Source organism: Mauremys mutica, unplaced genomic scaffold, assembly GCF_020497125.1.
Source record: "Mauremys mutica isolate MM-2020 ecotype Southern unplaced genomic scaffold, ASM2049712v1 Super-Scaffold_100198, whole genome shotgun sequence".
In the NCBI taxonomy this organism is placed as follows: domain Eukaryota; kingdom Metazoa; phylum Chordata; order Testudines; family Geoemydidae; genus Mauremys; species Mauremys mutica.
Window position 1 is genome coordinate 272,533 of NW_025423285.1, and position 23,479 is coordinate 296,011.

At 54.5% G+C, this 23,479-nt stretch overlaps 1 protein-coding gene and 2 non-coding genes across 3 annotated transcripts in view; 2 read left to right on the forward strand and 1 right to left on the reverse strand.

The window, feature by feature from the left end:
• Window positions 1-5,784: 5,784 nt before the first annotated feature.
• Window positions 5,785-23,479, forward strand: part of LOC123359833 (zinc finger protein 154-like) — a gene marked incomplete at its 3' end in the record, with an annotated part of 252,228 nt that continues 234,533 nt past the window's right edge. Inside the window, exons 1-3 of the mRNA XM_045001148.1 lie at window positions 5,785-5,922; window positions 7,022-7,037; window positions 21,134-21,155. Of these exons, the coding sequence (XP_044857083.1) occupies window positions 5,785-5,922; window positions 7,022-7,037; window positions 21,134-21,155 (176 nt within the window). The remainder of the gene's footprint in view (window positions 5,923-7,021; window positions 7,038-21,133; window positions 21,156-23,479) is intronic.
• LOC123359839 lies at window positions 13,695-13,880 on the reverse strand. The gene has a single exon (XR_006575930.1). It is a non-coding gene; the product is annotated as a U2 spliceosomal RNA (small nuclear RNA).
• Window positions 22,195-22,267, forward strand: TRNAR-UCG. The gene has a single exon. It is a non-coding gene; the product is annotated as a tRNA-Arg (tRNA).

The following is a 23,479-nucleotide window of genomic DNA, read 5'->3' on the forward strand; positions in this document are numbered from 1 at the left end:
GGCGACCCCTTTTGCAGGGGGGACAAAGAAATCCCTGGCCTGCCCACCACAAGCCTTGCATTCTCCTTCGACGGCCACTTCCCTTCGCACCCCGCACTGATGACTTTCACCTCCAGAGAGACAATTACCTCGCAAGGACACGCTCGCCCTAGCCAAAGCCTCCCCCGAGGCCTGCACGTGGGGACACGTTTCAGAGCGGCAAAGGGAAATAGGCTGGCCAGGGGCATGAGGACAATGGCCCAGACAAACAGGGAGGGACTTGGTCCAGGGGTGGAGGAAGACAGAAAAAGGGACAGGCATTGGGATTGGCTTCCTGTCTTTTTTCCTTTGCTCAGCATTTGACCTGTGACTGTAATGGGGAGACTTGAGAAAGACCTGTGGCCGCCGGCGAGGTAGGTGGCCGCCCCTGTAGAGATATTAAAGAAGGTTTATATTAGACATGGTTTATATGAAAAATGACTTATTGTTAATTGATGCCTCATAACTAAAGGTTTATGTTAAAAGTAAATTTGTGATTCTAACCTGCAAGCCACCAGCTGTGTGAAGCCTGCTCAAAGAAATACTTTGTATAAAACTTGTTAAACATTAATTAACTCTAAGTAAGCCAAAACAGTGAAATAGATGTAATTAAGATAGAGAATGTATGTGACTGAATGGTTAGGGAGTTACCAGTCTGAAGAATTCAGTGTTGGCTGAAGAAGGTGTCAAGTGGGATCAACCAGATGACCCACCACACCTCAAAGGAAGGAAAAACAAGCATCTGACAGAATGGAGCCAGCCATCTGCTGATTGATTTAGCAACAGCAGAATGAGGCAACTCCTATGAACTAACATAGGGAAAAATCCCTATAAAACTGGACTCTAAAGACTGAGGACTTTGAGTCTATGGTTCTGATACCAACCTCCAGGAGCATCAGATGCATCTGACACAGACTCGGCTCCATCCTCATGACCAAGATACCTGGCCAGTAACTTGGCATGAGCAACATCTAGGCTGGTAACTATAACATCTATACAGAACCTGAATGAATGATTGTGTGAATGAATATATGTGTGTGTGTATAAGAAATAAGTAGTAAAACAACATTGTTTACTGTTGTCTTTTGTTTTATTATGGTATTTACAATAAATGTGGCATCTTTGCCTTATCCCTCTTAATAAGATCCTGCTGGTTTTTATTATATTGGTACAACACCCCGAGAGTGCAGAGCTGAGCATTTTCCGCTGGGCTGCTGCCTGCGCCCCCAGCGCCTGGCCCTGATCGTATAGTGGTTAGTACTCTGCGCCGTTGTTGGTGTCACTGGGCGTAGCTACCAGGTAACTCGGGGGGGTGGAAGACCACGAGTGTCGATGAAGCCCCCCTGCTCTGGGTCTAAGTGAGCCACAGTAACTCCATCTTGTGAACTTTAACCAACCTACATACTAACAGCCTAAAAGCAGAATATGTGAGAGTCAGCTTTTCTAGCAGACAGCTGCGGTCCTGCTTAAACTAGCAAAAGTAGTGATAAGAGGGGGAGGAAAGGGGGAGAAGTCTTCATGTGCCTGAGCTGACAAGGCCAACAGATAAACATGCGGATGAGAACTTTTCTAACAAGCTATAATGTAATGCCTAATGTAGCTGCAGTTAACAAGGGAGGGGTAGGGGGAAATGAAACAAAGGCTTTTACAAACAGCTTGACATATAAAAAGGGAAAATTGCTTGTTTTTGTTGCGCTGGGTTTGAGATACTGTTTCTCCTAGTGCCTGCTTTGAGATCTCAAATAAACTTTGTTTTGCTTCTCCACCTTGGTGTGTTTATTGGAGCGAAGCACACCGGGCAACGAACCACTGTTGCTGTCGCCTCAGGCCCTTGTGCCGGCAACAGTTTTGGCATCCCTGGGTGGGCTCGAGGCAAAATTTAGCCTTGCCCGGATCCCTCCTGGTGACCAACGGATTGCGACAACGACCGACGCCCAGCGCGCACCGGTGACTTCATCGGGGGCCTCGGCGGAGACGTGGTTTGGTCGACCCCGGAGGGCACAACGGTGCAACGCACAGATAAGTGGAGAAGCAGCTGCGGGCGACGGTGAGGACCCGGTCCTGTGGATAAGGTAGGAACGGTCCAGTGGTGTGGACTTTTTGCCTGTTAGGACCTGGGGACGCCCAGTGTCTCCATATTCATAGAGTATGGGACAGGGACAGAGTACAGCCGGCGGAGCACAGTGTACACCCTTAGGATGCATTCTAGCCCACTGGGATGTGTTCTCATCAGATTCAATGCTTAGAAGTAAACTAAAAAGGTTCTGTACAGTTGACTGGCCTCAATATCAGCTAGAGGACCAGGAAAGGTGGCCACCAGAAGGATCTCTTAATTACAACACGATCCTTCAATTACTTTTGTTTTGTCAGCGAACTGGTAAATGGAATGAACATCTCTATGCATATATGTTTACGATGTTAAGAAATAGGACTGATATTTTATATAAGTGCCATTTGACTCTGACAGACTCGGTAGTAACTGCTGCTAATCCCCAGAACCCTCCCATGGTTGTAATGGCAGAATCGGTGTTCCCTTCGTCTCCAACACCCCCACAGGTTCCAGGGAATGCCCCCTCGGTGGGATTGTATCCGTTGATTACTGAGAATGTGGTAGCCCATCCTGGAACACAGGCGCGTGCAGCCCAGATTGTGCCAGTGTACTCTCATGTTCCTTTTAACCCTGTTCACCTAGCTGCCTTTAAGGCAGAAGCAGGGGAATTCTCAACGAATCCAGGTCGGTTCATTTCAATCTTTGAAGGTTGTCTAGCTAGCCATAAGCCTGACTGGGATGATTGCAACATACTTATGAGAACTTTGTTGTCTGAAGTGGAACGGAGTCAAGTTATAGCTAAAGCTAGAGAGGAGGCACAAAGAAGGTATAATGAGGATAGAGAAGGAAAACCCTTGCCAGAAGCTGTTGTCCCCACAGTGGACCCCGGGTGGAATCCGAATGAGGAGGGGGGTTTGAGGATGCTTAACTCCTATAAGGAATTGCTTATGTATGGCCTCAGGCACTCGGCTGTCCAACATAACAACTGGGCAAAGCCGTATGAGCTAATCCAGGAATCAAAAGAGAGTCCAGTGGCTTTTCTACAGCGCATTCGGGACTCCATCCGGCAAAGTACTAGCGCAGACCCAGACGATCAGACAACTGAGGCAATCATAAAGGGTATCTTTACTAGCCATGCGGCCCCTGATATTAAAAGGAAATTGCAGAAAAAGGAGGATTTAATGGGAATGTCTATGGCTCAGATTTTGGAGACTGCCAACAGGGCCTATGCCCTTAGAGAGGGAGAGAAGGAAAAAAGGCAAGTGAAGATGATGTTAGCGGCGGTGCAGGCCGGCGGCAGAGGAAAGTCACAGAAAGGTGAAAGGGGCCGGGGAATGAGAGGCCGTGGACGTGGGCGCCCCGGTTCCCAGGAAAGGCGTTTGGGTCGCAACCAGTGTGCCATATGCCGGAAGGAGGGACATTGGAAAAATGAGTGCCCTGAAAGGGAAGATACCCCCATGATGGCAGCAGAGGATCAAGATTAGGGGTGTCAGGGGAGACGGACCATCCTGCCCCTGGAACCCCGAGTAAAAATGAGGGTGGGAAATTCAGAAATAGACTTTTTAGTAGACTCTGGAGCAGCACGAACTGCCGTGAATCAACCCCTTCAGCTGCCAGTAGCAGACTCCCTTACAGTGGTTGGTGCCACGGGGAAAGGAACCAAGTGCCCAGTATATGCCCCAGCAGAATGTGCCTTGGGAAACACAACTGTATCTCACAAGCTGGTTTACCTCCCTGACTGTCCAACACCCCTATTAGGACGGGACCTGCTTTGTCGTTTGGGTGCCACTCTGCATTTTACTCAAGATGATATAACCCTTACCTTACCCCCTGAGAATGCCTGGATAATGGCCCTTGCAGTTGAACCCTCAGCCATGCAAGCCCCAGAGTGGAGCCAGTGGGAGGACCAGGTGTATCCCCTTGCCCGGGCATCAGGGGTCCCCGGAAGGGCAACCCGTCACACCCCTGTTAAGGTTCAACTCCTCCCAGGAAAAAGCCCAGTGCGGATCAAACAGTATCCAATTAAAAGGGAAGCCAGAGAGGGACTGAAAAAGACTATAGATCGATTCCTAGAGCATGGGGTACTACGAGAATGCCAATCAGCTTGGAACACCCCCATCCTGCCCGTGCAAAAGCCCGATGGGACGTATCGGCTGGTACAGGACTTGAGAGCAGTCAATGAGCGGGTTAAGACTCTGCACCCCCTTGTTCCAAATCCGTATACACTGTTAGCCTCTATAGGGGGGCAGTATACCCATTTTTCAGTCCTAGATTTGAAGGATGCTTTCTTTACAATTCCAGTTGATACCCAATCTCAGGAGATTTTCTCCTTCGAGTGGGAAGACACTGGAAGGGTTAAAAAACAGCTCTGCTGGACTGTGTTGGCACAGGGATTTAAAAACTCCCCTTCGCTTTTCGGCCAGGCGCTGGCCAAAGACCTGGAGGAGTGGAATACTCCAGACGGGATCCTCCTCCTGCAGTATGTAGACGACCTGTTAATTGCGGCTGTGGGATTAACCCCTTGCCTCCAAGCCACTGTGAGCCTCCTGAACTATGTTGGACTCCGAGGATACCGGGTGGCTCGGAACAAGGCTCAAATTGCCCTCTCAGAAGTACAGTGCTTAGGGTTTCACATAAGGCAAGGAGAACGGCAGCTCTCTAACGAAAGAAAGGAGGCTATTTGCCAGATTCCTATCCCAAGCAACCGGAAAAGGCTTAGGGCATTTCTGGGCATGGCAGGCTTTTGTAGAATGTGGATCCCAGAGTTTGGACTGTGGGCAAAACCTCTGTATGAATGTGTTAAGGGAGCGGATCATGACCCCTTTCACTGGTCCCCAGAAGCGGACAGGGCATTTAAAATCTTAAAGAGGAAGTTAATGGAGGCTCCAGCCCTGGGTTTACCGGATCTATCTAAGCCGTTCCAACTGTATGTACATGAGAGAAAAGGGGTAGCCCTGGGAATGCTTACTCAGCTGTTAGGTGCTTGGAAACGTCCTGTAGCCTACTTTTCCAAACAACTGGATCAAGTTGCCAAGGGGTGGCCAGCATGCTTGCGGGCGGTCGCAGCCATGGCCCTGGTGCTTGGGGAAGCTGAAAAATTAACACTGGGAGGATCTGTTCAAGTGTATACTCCCCACATGGTCCAAGCCCTGCTGGACACTAAGGGTGGTCTCTGGCTCACTCAGGCTCGGGTGGCTCGGTACCAGGCAAAATTGTTAGAGAACTCTGAAGTTACCTTGCAAACCTGTCCCACCCTTAATCCAGCTACCCTGCTACCAGAAACAGAAAAGCAGGAACATGACTGTCTGGATGTCATAGATGCCCAATACTCCAGCCGCCCAGATTTAAAAGATCAACCGCTCTCAAATGCAGACTGTGAGTGGTATACTGATGGGAGCAGTGCTGTCATAGATGGGCAAAGGAGGGCGGGCTATGCTGTTGTGACCCTCTACGATACAGTGGAAGCAGAGAGTTTACCTGCTGGAACATCTGCCCAGCTTGCTGAACTAGTGGCCTTAACCCGTGCACTTGAACTGGCAAAAGACAAACGGGTTAATATTTTTACTGACTCAAAATATGTTTTTGGGGTATTGCATGCTCACGCTGGTCTGTGGAAACAAAGGGGAATGTTAACTGCTCAGGGTTTTCCGGTCAAGCATGGGTCTCAAATTCTCCGGCTTTTAGAAGCAGTACAGCTCCCCTCAGCAGTAGCAGTGATGCATTGCAAAGCTCACCAGAAGGAGGACCAGGATGTAACCAAGGGCAACGCTAGAGCAGACAGGGAAGCCAAGCGTGCTGCTACCCTGAAATCACCAACAGAGGAGAATGCCCAAATGCATGCCCTCATTCCATCAGTAGGTGAGCTTGCAGCCCCTAAGTACTCCTCTGAGGACAGAAACCTGGCTGACAGGCTTGGTCTCCAGGAAAAAGAGGGATGGTTTTACTCCACAGAGGGAAAAGTCCTCCTGCCCAAGGGCTTAATCCGACCAGTGCTGCAAAAACTGCATCAAACCACCCACGCAGGCAGGGAGGCTCTTACTCAGCTCATGAGCAAGTATTTTCTAACCTCTTGACTTAGACCCCTAGCATCCCAGGTACAGGCTGAATGCCTACTCTGCCAAAAGAATAACCCTCGACCAGGAGTGCCAGTGCTGCCAGCTACCTTGGAACCTACCCCAGGCCCAGGATTGGTGTGGCAAATAGACTTTACTGAGTTTCCTAGAACCCAAGGGTACAGGTATCTCCTCGTCATGGTGGATCGATTCAGTGGATGGCCCAAAGCCTTCCCATGTCGTAACAACACCGCCAAAACAGTGGCTCTTAAGTTTGTCAAGGAGATCATTCCCCGCTTTGGGCTCCCCGAGTGGATGGAATCTGACAATGGGGCACACTTTACATCTCAAATTGTTCAAAGGATTTCAGATGTCTTGCAAATCTCCTGGAAGCTCCACACACAGTGGCGACCACAGGCCAGTGGTGTAGTGGAACGTACTAATCAGACACTCAAGCGACACCTCTCTAAGATTTGCCAGGAAGCCTCTCTTAAGTGGCCTGATGCTTTGCCCCTTGTGTTACTCCGCATTCGTGCTCTCCCCAAGGGCAGGTTAGGGATTAGTCCCTTCGAGATTATGTTTGGAAGGGCATGGCCTCTGGATGGTACACCGGTTCTGTTAGGGGAGTGGGAGGTAGGCTGCGGGTTTTTGTCTCCGTACATATGCTCTCTGTCTGCTGTTCTTTCTTCTCTTCACAGGTATACCAAAGATTCACAGCCTCCTCTACTGGATACCCCGGTCCACTCCTTGCAGCCAGGCGATTCTGTACTCGTTCGGACCTGGAAGGATGAGCCTCTCCAAGAGAAGTGAAAGGGACCCTACACCGTCCTGCTTGTTTCCCACATGGTGGCAAAGGTCGAAGGACACAAGAACTGGATTCATCACTCTCGACTGAAAGCAGTGCCTGCTCCTGAACAGTGGACTGTGCAGCCTGCTAAAGAAGCAGCTTCTAGCGACGATTTGGGACTTAAACTGCTATTCAAAAGACAATAAGGGTCGCTGGGAATGCCCTGTGATCTCTCTGAACAGCCACAGCGCACTTCCCACGAGCACCCTGAGCATTGGTTTTATCTATTCACAGAAGGCCGACTTAATTTCTGGTCCTGGTCCTTTTATTTTCTGCTTTGTTTGGTGGCTTTCATTCTTATCCATTGGGCATTTGGGTTGCTGTAATTGCCAGTATGGGTTCAGGTTTAGGGTCTTTTACAACATTCTTTTTTGTCACAGAGGTATTCCTTTTGTTCCCTCCTGTTACACCCACAGCACATGCAGAATGGGGACCTCTCCCTACAGATATGGCTACCAATACATATGAAGCCCTGAAAATTGCTTTTGCCCGTGAGTTTAATCTCTCCAACTGTTGGATATGTGCCCAGATTCCCCATCATTCAGCGGGGCTGCCCTGGCGTGCCATTCCCCAAAATTGGTCTGATATTTGCCAGGAAATATTGATAACTTCTTATAATATACGGCAGCCTTTTATGTCGGGCAGAGTTGGAGGAAACCTAAGCCATAATTGTTCTCAGGAGCGCTTTTATAGTTTGACCAACAGCTCCTGGCAACCCTTTGGCAACCTCTTACAAAAACCTACCCCCATCAGACTCCGGGTTGTACCCCAAGGTCTGCTTTGTTTTTAGGGAGCCTTCTTCACCTAATGCCCTTTGGTTTGCAGGTAATAGTTCCTGTCACTATTACTTGTCTCCAACAACTAATGTTACAATCCCCTTTCTCAACAGCACTGGCCAGGATACTGGGGAAGGACTCCAGTACTGGCCCCCTCATATTGCCACCCAGCGCCAGCAGGGGATTAATGGGCTGGTTGCTAATGGACAGGCATTTTTTATGTGTGGCTGTAATGCCTACAAGTGGCTCCCACATGGGTGGCATGGAAGTTGCTATAAAGGATTCCTTGCCCCTCCCCTCCGTGTTGTGGCCCACGCTCCCTCAGGTCGCTCCAGTTACTACCGGTCCCTGAGAGCTACCCTTGAGCCCATCGGTGAGGGAGACAGGTTTGGAATGATATTCCTCCCTTCCTATGGGGTAGGACGAATGGCCCAACTGTATAAGAGACTTTCTGTATTCCTTACTCAGTTTGCCAATGACACCCTGGCCATAGACAAAGGCATAAGTTCTGAGCTCTACCAACTCTGGTTATTATCCCTGCAAAATCGCCAGGCCCTAGATTATATTTTAGCCTCACGGGGCGGGGTCTGTGCCCTTATTGGGGAAGAATGTTGTACCTATGTCCCAGAATCTTCTCAGGATATTAACAAGCACATCCTGTCAGCTGAACAGGCCTTTAACCTGTGGAAGGCCCAGGAAGCAGAACCTACTATTTTTGATTCCCTCTGGGGTTGGTTACCTGATCTAGGGGGACTAGGGGGAGGTATTGTTCGCCTCCTGCTCACAGGTGTTGTAATCTGTTTTGTTCTCTTTCTTTTGCTCGCTTGCTGTAAAGCACTTATACATAAGCTTTGTACCCCCCATTCCCCAGATGTTCCCTTGTACCCCTTAATTGATGACCCTGATTGTATGGAACTTAATCACTTTTTGTCTTCAGAGTATGAGAAAACTCTGCCAAAGGTTTGTTGAGTGTTCTCAAAGGAGGGAATTGTTGGTGTCACTGGGCGTAGCTACCAGGTAACTCGGGGGGGTGGAAGACCACGAGTGTCGATGAAGCCCCCCTGCTCTGGGTCTAAGTGAGCCACAGTAACTCCATCTTGTGAACTTTAACCAACCTAAATGCTAACAGCCTAAAAGCAGAATATGTGAGAGTCAGCTTTTCTAGCAGACAGCTGCAGTCCCGCTTAAACTAGCAAAAGTAGTGAGGAGGCGGGGAAGGGAAGGGGGAGAAGGCTTCATGTGCCTGAGCTGACAAGGCCAACAGATAAACATGCGGATGAGAACTTTCTAACAAGCTATAAGGTAATGCCTAATGTAGCTGCAGTTAACAAGGGAGGGGTAGGGGGGAATGAAACAAAAGGCTTTCACAGACAGCTTGACATATAAAAAGGGGAAACTGCTTGTTTTTGTTGCGCTGGATTTGAGATACTGTGTCTCCTAGTGCCTGCTTTGAGATCTCAAATAAACTTGGTTTTGCTTCTCCACCCTGGTGTGTAAATTAGTGCGACGCACACCAGGCAACGAACCCCTGCTGCCACCTCGGGCCCTTTGGGCCGGCAACATCTCCCTCTGTAGGGCCCCGACAGCCCCTTCCAGCCCCCCAACCTGCCCCCCCATGTCCCTCCATCCTCTGCTGTGACCCTCACGCCAGCCCCACCCCCATCTGTGGGGATCCCTCAGCCCCCAGCGTCCCCTCCCCCACCCTGTCCGCTCTGCCCGGCCTTTCCCTTCGCCCCCCTCCTCCTCCTCCCCCCCGTCCTCAGCGCCCCGACGCCGACCTCCTCCTCTCGCTCCACCCCCGATGACCTCCTCCTCCTCCTGCCCCTCCCCATCCTCAGCGCCCTACCCCTAATTGCCTCCAGCCCATTTCTCCATGGCTGGGCCCCACTTTCCCATCCCCCCACTGCCCCAGTCCATCCCCAGGGTGTGAGGTTCCTCATCTGCAATCTCTGCTGCCCCCCAACCTGCCGGGTTCCCCTTTTCAGCCACTGTGGGGTCCTCCAACCCGCCCCCACCCATCCACTCCGGGCTCTCTAAATATGCTTCCATTTCCTCACAGCCGCTGCGAGGCCCGGCCCAGACTTCCCGTTTCTGGTGTGAGTCTGGCAGCAGATGCTGCCATGAGGCGGTGCTGGGAAGGGTGGTGCGGGTGTCAGGGGAAAGCAGGAGGAGCAGGTGGGGTCTGTGCTCCTGCGGGGAGGTGCTGCCCTTGCTGTGAAAAGGCCCCGCCCTTAGGGGAGATGTCATCTCCCTGCCCTGCCACACTCTGCACCAGCCCCTGCTTGTCACGGGAGCAGGGCTGGCTCCAGGCACCAGTGTAGCAAGCAGGTGCTTGGAGCGGCCAATTCAAAGGGGCGGCCCGTCCGGTGTCGGGGCAGCACGGCTGGGTCTTTGGCGGAAATTCGGCGGCGGGTCCCTCATTCCCTGTCTTAGTCTTTCAGCTGCCGCCGAATTGCTGCCAAAGAGGAAGGGGGGGAGGACTCGCCGCCGAACTGTCACGGAAGCAGCAGTGTGGTTGAGCTGCCGCCGAAGAGCCACAGCTTGTCCTTTTCCCCCTCCTGCTTGGGGCGGCAGAAAAGCTGGAGCTGGCCCTGCACAGGAGGAGCAGGCTCCAGTCTGCGGAGCTGCAGCAGGGAACCCTGCACCAGGGAACCCCGCAGCAGGGAACCCCGCAGCCCAACGCCTGTCAGGCCCCCCCGTTCTCCATGCCCCTAATCCCTGCTGCCCCCCCCCATCAGTTATAGAACAGGAGGCAACTTAACTTCTGCTCCCTGTTCCCGGTGGGGCTCTAACAGAGCGCGAACCGGAGCCACTTCACTTCCATTCGCTGTTCCCTTTATAGACGCACAGTCAGAGCTCTCACAGGCTGGGCAGCAAGGGGCTGGTGCAGTTTGTCTCACCCCAGTAGATATTGCAGCCCTTAGGATAGAGGTTTGCTCTTTAAACATGGGGTCAATCTCCTGTGGGGTTGGGCCACAGGAGAGCCCCGTGCCCCTTCCTGTGCTTCTAACCCTGCACTGTTCACCCTGTGTCCTCCCCCACGCCCCTAACCCTGGGCACCCCTCACCTCTGCACCCCCCCTGCACTCCCTCCACCACCCCTAACCCCTACATCCCCAACTGCATAAGGGGAGGACAGAGAGCAGCCGCCCAGGTGGGGAAGGTGACCTGGATGCAGGGAGCCCTGATGTCGCTCCTTGCTCCCCCCTCACAGCCCCCTAGGGGGGCACGGAGGAACATTGGGGGGAGCAGTATCCACTCATCACCGCTCTCTCCCCCTTCTCTTCCCCTCCCTCCCCCCATGTTCCTATGCCGGGAGGGAGCAGGGAGAAATCTGGGCACCACCCCAAGCAGCCCTCCCCTGCCAGCCGGGAGCAGTTTCTGACTTTACACCGGCAGCACACACCTCTCTGCTACCGTACAGCACCGCCCTTGACCACGGTGCCCCTGGGCCATTCCCTGGTGGCACCCACCCCTAAGGCTGGCCCTGGCTATGGGCTTCAGAGGGAGTGACCAGACCAGGCGGCCATGGAGAGCTCCAGCCCCTGTTCTCCCCTCCCAGCTTCTAGCAATCAGAGGCCAGGGACATGCTTCCATGCTGATGACAGGTACTGCTCGATAACGATCCCAAGTACAGGGGTGGCTCCAGACCCCAGCATGCCAAACACGTGCTTGGGGCGGCATGCCCCGGGGGGCGCTCTGCTGGTCCCGGGAGGGCGGCAGGCGGCTCTGGTGGACCTCCCACAGACGTGCCTACGGAGGGTCCGCTGGTCCCGCGGCTGCGGTGGAGCATCCGCAGGCATGTCTGCAGGAGGTCCACTGGAGCCGCGGGACAGGCAACTGGCAGAGCGCCCCCCGTGGCGTGCCACCGTGCTTGGGGCGGTGAAATGGCTAGAGCCGCCCCTGCCAAAGTACATTCATATTCCTCATCTGAGTCAGATGCCACCAACCGAAGATTGATTTTCCTGTCTAGTGGTTCAGGTTCTGTAGTGTCTGCATCAGAGTGTTGCTGTTTGAGGACTTCTGCAACATGTTTCACACCTCGTCCCTCTTGGATTTTGGAAGGCTCTTCAGATTCTTAAACCTTGGGTCGAGCGCTGTAGCTATCTCTAGAAATCTCACATTATACTTTTTGTGTTTTGTCAAATTTGCAGTGAAAGTGTTCTTAAAGTGAACAACATGTGCTGGGTCATCACCCAAGACTGCCATAAAACGAAATATATGGCAGAATGCGGATAAAATCATGGAGCAGGAGACATACAGTTCTTCATCAAGGTCTTCAGTCACAAATTAACACATTATTTTTTTAACGAGCGTTATCAGCATGGAAGCATGTCCTCTGGAATGGTGGTTGAAGTATGAAGGCATATGGATGTTAGCATATCTGGCACATTAATACCTTGCAACGCTGGCTTCAAAAGTGCCATGAGAGAGCCTGTTCTCACTTTTAGGTGACGTATATAAGACTCGGGCCGCATTATCTCCAGTAAATGTAAACAAACTTGTTTGTCTTAGCGATTGGCTGAACAAGAAGTAGGACTGACTGGGCTCTGAAGTTTTACATTGTTTTCTTTTTGAGTGCACTTCTGCAACAACAACAAAAATCTACATATGCAAGTTGCACTTCAATAATAAAGAGATTGCACTACAGTACTTTATATTTTACAGTGTAAATATTTGTAATAAAACTATATATAGTGAGCACTGTACACTTCGTATTCTATGTTGTAATTGAAATCAATATATTTGAATATGTAGAAAAACAAAATATAATAAATTTCAATTGGTATTCTATTAACGGTGTGATTAAAACTGAGATTAATCATGATTTTTTTAAAGTTAATTGCGTAAGTTAACTGTGATTAATTGACAGCCCTAGATTTGAATTTTTCTGTCCCATGCAGGACAAGCTGGAATATCTGTGTGCAGGGAAAGAGCCTGGGGGGAATTGTGCTGGGAAATTATTTCCTGTTCTGACATGTTCCCAGTTGCCCTTTTTGCCCTAACAGGCTGCAGCGCAACATCCATGTTTTGCTCCGGCTCATTCCGTCCTTCCAGGGGCCGGGGAAGGGAAATGGCTGCAGTGGAGCCAGTTGAGGGAGGGATTATCAGGGAGTTGCTGGCGGGCTCCCTTGGCGGGGAGAAAGGGCAGTAAATACATAGGGGGTGGGATCTTCCAGGAAGGTTGGTCTGGATGGGAGAGGGCAGGAAATCCCCAGGGTGGGGGACAGGGCGTGACAAATCTGCTGGGATTTGTTTACTGTGAAGCTCCAGCATTTCTCAAGTGTGGCCACCGGGGCTTTTATTGTGGCCACAGCCTCCTGGGCTGTAATTGAGGGGGAGTCGGGGGCAGCAAAGCAGCAGCTCTTCCCCCCGGGCTGCCTGCAGGGGCTGGTCCCTACCCTCTTCCGGAGTCATAAACACTGCAGGAGCAGGCAACCAGTGGGAGTTCCCCACCTTCCCACGTGCGGTGGGGCTCAGGCTTCTGCTCTGGGATGGTGGGCGGCAGGCCCAGTCAAGATACATGGAACGTTGGCTGGGTGGGGAGAAGTCTCTGTAACTCATGCAGTTATTGATATACATGTGACCTCGAATATTACCAATCTGTGTTCCACACACACACACACACACACACACACACACACACACACACACACACACACACACACCCCAGCCAACCATCTCCCAAACAGACCCTCAGTCCGGAAAGCATTCATCCCTCATATTGTTGAAAAGACTCACAGCAAACAGAAGAATCCCAGCTTTCAAAACAAAAAACTCACATCTGCAGACTCAGAAAACACTCCCAAGGAATTTTAACAATATGTTGTTATGAAGAACCTAAGTGCTAAAGAAACCTGATTTTTCAACTACTTTAAAAAAAATCTTCTCAAATCAGCATCTTTAGAGTGAAACTTTTTCTGCTTTTTTAACCAGACAATTCTCCCCAGAAGGAGAGGCACTGGTCCTGGAGACACTGCAATACCAGGTCAATGCATGGGATGGTCAGAGCAAGCTCCTATTCCATCCCCTTGTTTCAAAAATCAATTTAACATACAGTCCTTAAATAAAGGACTTATCAGATATTAAACTGATAAGAACAGATTTAAATTTTATTAGAGAATATTTAAAATAAATGATATAAAGTGTTTGAAGCGTCAGTTATTGTGTCATTGGGGGTAACATACAGGTTGTGGGGGGATGTTAGCATTTTGGTGTTAGGCAGTATATACATATACACAATCTGTCATGTCCCCAATGCGGGATATACGGTGGGAGAGTTCAAGGTACAACTTGATCTGAGCTCTAAGGAGCGGAGAAGCGATGCTGTCAGTCTCGGATGTTAGGCAGCCGCTCTTCCCCCACTGCTTTCTACTTCAGCACGAGGAGCTCCCAGACACGCACCAAACACCATTCACGGGGCTTTGATAACTAGGTAACTCGAAGTGATGATCACTTCCCCGAAGTGACTCCACCGGAAGAATTCAAAGCAAGAGCCCTTAACACACAATTCTGTTCAAAGACAGAGAAGTCTTTCACCCTCCTTCCTCTTGCTGGTTTCCCTATATGCTCCTAATTTGCATAAACCCACCCACTGACCTGTGACTAACTCTTACAGCAAAACAGGCCAAAGAAAGCCTATGCAAGCGCTATCCCGCAGCCCCAATGCTCTTTTCTGCTCCTTCTCAAACGTACAGTCATCAGGCACACATAAGAGTTTTGCTCCATACCAGTCCAGTTTCTTGTCTAACCACTGCACACACATGGTATAACCCTACCCTGAGCTGATTCCCAACTTTTGCGCTCAATACAGGAAAACGAGAATTGAGAGAGAAGCTGTGCAGGGAAGTCTTCCTCAACTTGCACTCCACTCCCCAAGGGCCTTTCGGGGTCTTCTGTGGACTTCAGGTTCCATTTGATTGCCAAGGTTTATGGTCTTATTAATTAGCCATCTCCTAATGCAAGGATGCTACATGTCAGACTAAAGGTCGATTTTCCAAAAGAGCTGAGAAACAGAACTAAAGCTGAGCCTGAGGTGTTACATTTATGTGAGCATCCAGTATCTGACTGTGCCCTGGCAAGTTCAATGCTTCCGAAAGAAATCAGAAAATAAGGAGCCCATCAGGGCCCCCTGCTAGCACCCAGCTCTAGTCAATCTGCTGGGAAATAAGGAAAAGGCCATAAATAAAGAAGTCAGGAAATAACAAGCAAATGAAGAACGGATTTCTCTCCAATTTACCATCTTCTCAGCTACCAATCAAAGTTAAAGACCTAAAGTCAACCTATCAGCATAAGTACAGGTGGTTGAATGGAAGTTAAAAGGAGCTGCTGTGGCAAGTGTTAGGAGCCTGCAAGCAGCATGCAGATCGTTTAAAAATGCTGCAATTAGAGGCTGCGACAAAGTTCCTCCTTTACCTTGGTGGGTCCTGTGCTTATTGGCAGATTTTCTCACCTCAGTGATCTTCCCCTCTGGTGGAACCCACAGTCTGGGTCAACTCCTCCTGTGTCTGATCAGGAGTTGGGAGGTTTGGGGGGAACCCAAGCCTGCCCTCTACTCCGGGTTCCAGCCCAGGGCCCTGTGGATCGCAGCTGTCTAGAGTGCCTCCTGGTACAGCTGCATGACAGCTACACCTCCCTGGGCTACTTCCCCATGGCCTCCTCCAAACACCTTCTTTATCCTCACCACAGGACCTTCCTCCTAGTGTCTGATAACGCTTGTACTCCTCAGTCCTCCAGCAGCACAGCACAGCACAGCACAGCACAGCACAGCACAGCACAGCACAGCACAGCACAGCACAGCACAGCACAGCACAGCACAGCACAGCACAGCACAGCACAGCCTCAGCTCCTTGCACCTCTTGCTCCCAGCTCCTCACACACACACCACAAACTGAAGTGACTCCTTTTTAAACCCAGGTGCCCTGATTAGCTCTGCCTTGATTGGCTGCAGGTGTCTAATCAGCCTGTCAGGGGTGCGGAAAGCCCTAGGGCGGGTGCAAGGAAGTTTTGGGCCCTAGGTGAAACTTCCACCTTGCACCCTCCCACCCAGCTAACCGCGTCTGTCCGTTCCCCCACCCCCCGCAGCTAACTCAGCCCCCCACCCGGGGAGCCCCCCTGCAGCAACTACTCCCCCCATCCCCCCGTGGCAGCTAACCCTGCCTGGGGAGACTTCCTCCCCACCCCACCCCCTGCCACGGCAGCTAACCCTGCCTGGGGAGACCTCCTGCAGACATGGGTGGCAAGTTTGTAGAAATTTTGGTGGTGCCCAGAACCCGCCCCCCCAACTCTGCACCTCCAAACTCTGCTCCCACCTGCCTAATGCTCTGGGAGGGGTCTCGGGAGGGGGAGGTCTGGGGTGCAGATCCTGGGCTGGGGATTAGGGTGCAGGAGGGGTGCAGGCTTTGGGATGGAGTTTGGGTGCAGGCTCGGGGCTGGGGCAGGGGGTGGGTGTGCAGGAGGGGGTGAAGGGTGCAGGCTTTGGGACGGAGTTTGGGGTTGGGAAGGGGTATTTGGGAAGGGGGAGGGGGTGCACCTTGTGGGGAGGGAGTTTGGGGATAGGAGGGAATACAGGGGTGAGGGCTGTGGGGCTGGCGATGAGGGATTCATGATGCAGGAGGGGACTCAGGGCTGGGGCAGAGGATTAGGGTGCAGGGGGATGAGGGGTTCATGCTGTGTGGGGGGGGCTCAGGGCTGGGGCAGAGGATTAGGGTGCAGGGGTGAGGGCTCTGGCTGGGGCTGAGGATTAGGGTGCGGGGGGATGAGGGCTCTGGCTGGGGCTGAGGATAAGGGTGAGGGGGATGAGGGCTCTGGCTGGAGATGAGGATCAGGGTGCAGGGGGATGAGGGGTTCATGCTGCAGGGGGGCTCTGGCTGGGGGAGAGGATGAGGGTGAAGGGGGATGATTGGTTCATGCTGCGGGGGGGGCTCAGGGCTGGGGCAGAGGATTAGGGTGCAGGGGGATGAGGGGTTCATGCTGTGTGGGTGGCTCAGGGCTGGGGCAGAGGATTAGGGTGCAGGGGTGAGGGCTCTGGCTGGGGCTGAGGATTAGGGTGCAGGGGGATGAGGGCTCTGGCTGGGGATGAGGATTAGGGTGCGGGGGGATGAGGGCTCTGGCTGGGGCTGAGGATTAGGGTGCGGGGGATGAGGGCTCTGGCTGGAGATGAGGATCAGGGTGCAGGGGGATGAGGGGGATGAGGGGTTCATGCTGCAGGGGGGCTCTGGCAGGGGCAGAGGATTAGGGTGCAGGGGGATGAGGGGTTCATGCTGCGGGGGGGGCTCAGGGCTGGGGCAGAGGATTAGGGTGCAGGGGGATAAGGGGTTCATGCTGTGTGGGTGGCTCAGGGCTGGGGCAGAGGATTAGGGTGCAGGGGTGAGGGCTCTGGCTGGGGCTGAGGATTAGGGTGCAGGGGGATGAGGGGTTCATGCTGCGGGGGGGCTCAGGGCTGGGGCAGAGGATTAGGGTGCGGGGGGATGAGGGGTTCATGCTGCAGGGGGCTCAGGGCTGGGGCTGAGGATTAGGGTGCAGGGGGATGAGGGGTTCATGCTGCGGGGGGGCTCCGGGCTGGGGCTGAGGATTAGGGTGCAGGGGGATGAGGGCTCTGGCTGGGGATGAGGGTTTGGGGCATTGGGGAGGCTCAGGGCCGGGGGAGAGACCCAGCTCCAAATATTGCTGGAGCAGGGCCCCCAGCCCTGAATATTCCTGGAGCCCGGGCACCACACACAGATATAACCTGCCGCCCTTGCCTGCGGCAGCTAAGCCTGGCTGGGGAGCCCACCCCAGCTCACCTCGGCTCCACCCCCTCCACTGAGCACGCCGGCATCGCTCTAATTCTCCTCCCCGCTCAGGCTTGCGACGCCGACTGGAGGAGACTTAGAGCTGGGCTGTGTGCTCGGCGGAGGAGGCAGAGTGGAGGTGAGCTGGGGTGGGCAGCGGTTCCCCTGTGCGCCCTCAATCCCCCGTTACTGGGGACAGCCCTCCCCGCGCGCCCCCCACCCAGCTCACCTCCGCTCCACCTCCTCGCCTGAGGGGGCTATTAGGCGCCACCAACCAGTAGGCGGCTGCCTAGTTTGCCCAAATGGTTGCACGGGCCCTGGTGTTCACAAGCAGTGTGAAAATGTGCAATTCCCGCTCACACTGCACAGGGGCAGCACAGCTCAGGGGTTCTCTGGAATCACACAATAATGCTGGCTTTGTTCCCACAGCACCTGGAGCTTTGCACAGTGAGACATGGGGGTGCTGCAGCCCCCGCCGCAGCCCTCGGTCCCACACCTCCGCTTCTCTGCAGGGAACTTGTTATGCCATGAGGGGATGCAGGGAGACTGTGCAGGAGACCCAGGCCCACGCGCTGAGCACTGCAGCTCCAGTGCTGTGTGCGGGATTCATTTCTGCTCTCTGATAAAACTGCCCCAGGCTCCTCTGCCCAACTAATATTCGCCCAGGCTCCCCGGCACTGTTAGTATCTGTCCAGAGCTCTCGCCAGCCCTGCCCCAGGAGAGCTGGGCGCTCGCCCTGCTCTAGGAGAGCCAGGCAGGCCCTGAGCACTAGACGGTGACCCTAGGCCAGTGGTGCCAGAACAATCTGTATAGTGGGGGGTGCTGAGCCACCCAACCAACTGTAACCCCTGGGTGTGATGGAAACCACGTCAAGCCAGGGGCTGCTGCAGCCCCCCCAGTTCCAGCCCCTCTGCCCAGGCAGCTCCCCCAGCCTGACACACACACACAGCCCCTGCACCCGCCCCACCCCAGGGCTCCTCAGCCCAGAGGGGAGCCCCCCGGCTGAGTGGGGAATCAGAACCCCCCAAAATTACCCTGGGACCAGCATGATCTGCCTCCGCCCTGCCCTGCTCTGCATGTATTCGGAGTGAGTCAGTTTCCCTGTCCCAGCGTGTGTCCCGCCCTGTGTCTCTTCTCCTCCCCAGTTCCCTCCAAACCAGCCCATTTCCCTGCAACCCGGGCTGGGTCTCTGCCAACCCCCCTTCTCCCCTCCTGCCCCCAACATCTCCCTGCCCCTACAGGTCTATAGGGCTGGATCCCTCCCTCCCGCCTTCTCCCCTCATTTCCTGCCTCTAGGGGTCTATGGAGATGGGTGTCTCCTCTGCCATCCCCTTTCCTGCCCCACCATATGCCGCTGCCTCTAGGGGTCTATGGGGCTGGGTCTCTCCTCCCTCCATCCCCTACCCTGCCCCCAATATCCCTCTTGGCCTCTATGGGGCTGGGTCTCCCCCCTGCACAGCATGTCCTGGGAGTGACTCAGTTTCCCTGGACCAACGTTTCACCATCCACATGTGTCTCTTCTGTCCCCCATCTCCCTCCACCCTACCCCATTTCCCCTGCACCCCAGGCTGGGTCTCTGCCAACCCCCTCTCCTCCCCTCCAGACCGCAATATCCCCTGCCCCTATGGGTCTATGGGGCTGGTTCTCTCCCTTCCCCCATCCCCTCCCCCAATATCTCCCTGCCCCTATGGGTCTATGGGGCTGGGTCTCTCCCTCCCCCCTTCTCCCACCATCCCCTCATCCCCTCCCCCAATATCTCCCTGCCCCAGGCTGTGACGTGCTATGACGTGTGCTGGGGCTGTGACGTGTGCTGGGGCCAGGGCTGGCTCCAGGGTTTTTGCCACCCCAAGCAGCAGGGGGAAAAAAGAAGCCATGATCGTGATCGGCGGCAGCTCCACCGCGCCGCCTTCTTTGGCGGCAATTCGGTGGCAGATCCTTCCCTCCGAGAGGGACCGAGGGACCCGCTGCCAAAGAGCCGGACGTGCCGCCCCTTCCCCTTGGCCGCCCCAAGCACCTGCTTGCTGAGCTGGTGCCTGGAGCCGGCCCTGGCTGGGGCTGTGACGTGCTGTGACCTGCTCACTCCCCGAGGGCAACTCACTCACTTGAAACCAGCAGGACAGAAGCTGTGGCGTGTCCATGGGCGGGGTTATGCAGATGAGCAGGAACCAGTTTTCTCTGTGTTGGGAGGATGGGGGCAGATTTCATAATGTCACAGTCCTTGGGGGAGGGGTTCGAATCATAACTCCAAAGTGGGAGAACAACTCCCCCCACTTGTGCTCAGTCTCCTCTAGGGGGCTGGGCTGGGATCACTAGGGAGGGAAGTGCAGGGAAAAAACAGTTTTCCCCTATGGAACCCAGGAGTCCTGGATCCCACTCCCCTTGCTGTAGACCCCTTCCACTTCCAGAGCCAGGGATAGAACCCAGGGGTCCTGGTGCCCAGCCCCCTGCCTGCTCTGACCACTAGACCCCACTGCCCTCCCAGGATGGTGTAGGGGTCACTGGGTCCGTGTCTCAGCTCTGCTAAGGGCCTTGGCTGATTTTCCCAAAATGCTTCCTTCTGAATCCAGCACATCTGCCCCCCCTGCCCGGTCGCTGCCCACCCCCGTGTGGGGGCACCAGCACTGTGCCGGGTCGTGATGGGAAACTGTCCAAGCTGGCCCAGGAGAGACGTGTGTGTCCCTGCTGCCCCCTGCTGGTGGGGCTGAGCCCTGCTCTGTGTGTGGGTGTGGGTGTGGGTGTGTGTGTGCGCATCTGTGACACTGTTTGTATTAGTGTGTTGCTGGGCTAACCAGTAGGAAATGGCTTTGCAGGATTTTGTATTCTGCAGCAAGTGACACACACACACACAAAGGGACTCACACAATCCCAAGAACACTCACACACAACACACCCAGAGGGACATGCTAGCCCAACCCCCAAAGACAGCAACAATCACTCCCCCAGCCACACTCACAGTCACCCCCCCCCACACACCATAATATTCACAATCGTGCTCAGAGACACAACTGCATGCAGTTCACTCCCACTGCTCCAAATACAAGGACCTCCTTCCCCACACAGCATGTGCCAAGGCCTGTGGAACTCACTGCCACTGGATGGCTACCAATGAGAATGATCCCCTCATGCAGGATCATGTGCTTGGTCCCCCATTCCCTCTCAGGGTGTGCTGTGCGGCGTGGCTGGGGATTGTGCAATGGCCCAGCACCAGGCAATGCAGAACGGACACCACATTCCCTGCCCTGCCTCACCTGAGCTGCTCTCTAGGTGCATTGGAGCCCAGCACCCCACACCGTGGCACTCCTGCCCCACAGGGGGTAAGCTGCAGCCCCCATCACAATCCGCAGAGGGGAGAAGGGTCAGGCCAGCCAGCCCTTGTAAAATGGGGAAATCTCCACTGGGGTCAGTGGTATGGGGGCTGTGACATACAGAGAAATAGTTGTCGTGCCAGCAGAGGGCAGCAGAGCATGCACACACACACACAATTGCAAACATACACAAACACATGCATGAATCCAACCACACACACACACAATTGCTAATATACACAAATATCCGCACAAATCCAGCCAACACCAACACAAGCCTGGGAGCCAGGGGAGCAGAGCAGGCTGGGGCCAGGTAACTCCACTTCCTGCAGGAAGTAGCCAGCCCCCCATACCCCACGGAGGCCTGGGACCAGCCCCCCTCTGCTTCTCCCCACAGAGGCCTGCGGCCCCAGCCTGCTCTGCTCCCCTGGTTCCCAAGCTTAGGGGGAGGGGGGAACCGCCCCACAGCACTCGCCAGCGGCGTGGCTGGGAGCCAGGGGAGTGGACCAGGCTGGAGCTGGGTCACTCCACTTACCATGCAGTGAGTGCAGGGGCGGGGGCCATGGGGACGAGCCGGGCAGCCCCCCCTGCAGCAGCTCCCCACCCCAGCTCACCTCCGCTCCGCCTTCTCCCCTGAGCACGCCGGCGCCGCTCCACTTCTCCCGCCTCCCAGGCTTGTGGTGCCAATCAGCTGTTTAGTGCCGCAAGCCTGGGAGGGGAGGAGAATCAGAGCAGGGGCGGCAGTGTGCTCAGGGGAGAAGGCGGAGCAGAGGTGAGCTGGGATGAGGAGTGGTCACCCTGCACGCACCCCCCCATTGCTTCCTGCACGCCCTCCCCCCCCCATTGCTTGCTGCAGGCAGCCCTCCCCCCACACCTCCCAGCCCCCTGCCCCAGCTCATCTCCACTCCACTGCCTCCCCTGAGTGCGATTTTTGGTGCCCCCAACCACTTGGCACCCTAGGCGGCCGACTAGTTCGCCTAGTGGTTGCACCGGCCCTGGCCACTGCCTATCAGCAGGATTCCTCCTCCTCCTCCTCCTCAGTGAGAATAAATCTCCGCACCTAGACAGCCGGTCCGTCCGCTGCACCCCAGTCCCCCATGCCTTAGCCTCCCTGCCAAAGCCCTGCACCTGGCTCCAGATAATTAAGTCTCACGTGTCACTGGGAACTCGACTTCTTGTGCCCAGAGAGTCTCGGCCCCACTCAGTAGCTGACCCGAGAAACACAATGTCTGCAAAAGCAGCAAAGAGTCGTGTGGCACCTTATAGACTAACAGACGTATTGGAGCATGAGCTTTCGTGGGTGAATCCCCCCTTCGTTGGATGCGTCAATGTCTGCCTTTTCCAAAGAAGTGCCTGGAGGGCCTTTTCTCATGTGACCACGTGGCCTAATGGATAAGGCGTCTGACTTCGGATCAGGCGATTGAGGGTTCGAGTCCCTTCGTGGTTGTGCTTGTGCAGTTTTACCGTTGTGCTGAACGTCCTGCTCCCTTCGGGGCTGGAACCTCTTCTTGGCCGCTCAGGCCAGTGCTCTGGCTTCAGCTAGAGCCCCAGGAAGGAGTTGGGGGTGGGCATCACAAAGGCTGGGGCATGAGCCCCAGGTGCTTCCAGTCTCGCCTTTGCCCTTCCTGACTTGCCAAAGAAAATGGGCGGCTGCCCGGGCTAGAGTGTAGAGCAGTTCCCTCTTCCAAGTGTGCGCCTGTCCCTGTGCTGGAGGGTACTTGCTAAATAGCACCTTTGGAGCCTGGGTGTTTCTCTGCTTCTCACCAGCTGGGGAAAAGCCTCTTGGGGTAAAATCTCCTGCCCCACTGCCAAAGTGAGCACCGTAAGTGGGAACGGTAAGAGGCGCCACCACGGGGGCTGGCCCTCCTTTCCTACTGTCTTCGATAATGGCCACAGAGCATCAGCAGCCGCACCGCATGCTCCTCTGCGGGTGGCCTTCAGTGGGGATTTGGCAGGGCCGGCTCCAGACCCCAGCACGCCAAGCACATGTTTGGGGCGGCATGCTGCGGGGGGCGCTCTGACTGTCGCATGGAGGGCGGCAGGTGGCACCGGTGGACCTCCCACAGGCGTCCCTGCGGAGGGTCCGCTTGTCCCGCGGCTCCAGTGGACCTCCTGCAGACGTGCCTGTGGATGCTCCACCGGAGCCACGGGACCAACGGACCCTCCGCAGGCACGTCTGCAGGAGGTCCTGTAGGAATGTTACACTTCTTAAGTTCTAAGGGGGTAGGAATGCCGCCCCCGGATTTAGAGCAGCTGAAGTAGTTCCCACACCCCCACACTTCCGGTCAGGAGACTCACTGATAAAGCGCCAACCAGGTGCATAACACTGGAGTACGCAGGGCATAAAGCACCAATCAGGAGAGGGGGCGAGACGCTGGCTTGTGTTAGTACATGCGCATAATAGAATGATTTATGTAACCATTATAATAAAAGAACGTGGAAAACTCCCACGGGGGGCACTCCACCGGAACAGACTGACTGACTTGGCTTCATTCATTACTACAGGTCCACCAGAGCCGCGGGACCGGTGACCGCCAGAGAGCACCCCGCGGCGTGCTGCCGTGCTTGGGGCGGCGAAATTGCTAGAGCCGCCCCTGGTATTTGGCACGGCAGGGAGCAGGCTGGCTGGGTGTTTTTGTGCCTGTCTGAAGGCCACACG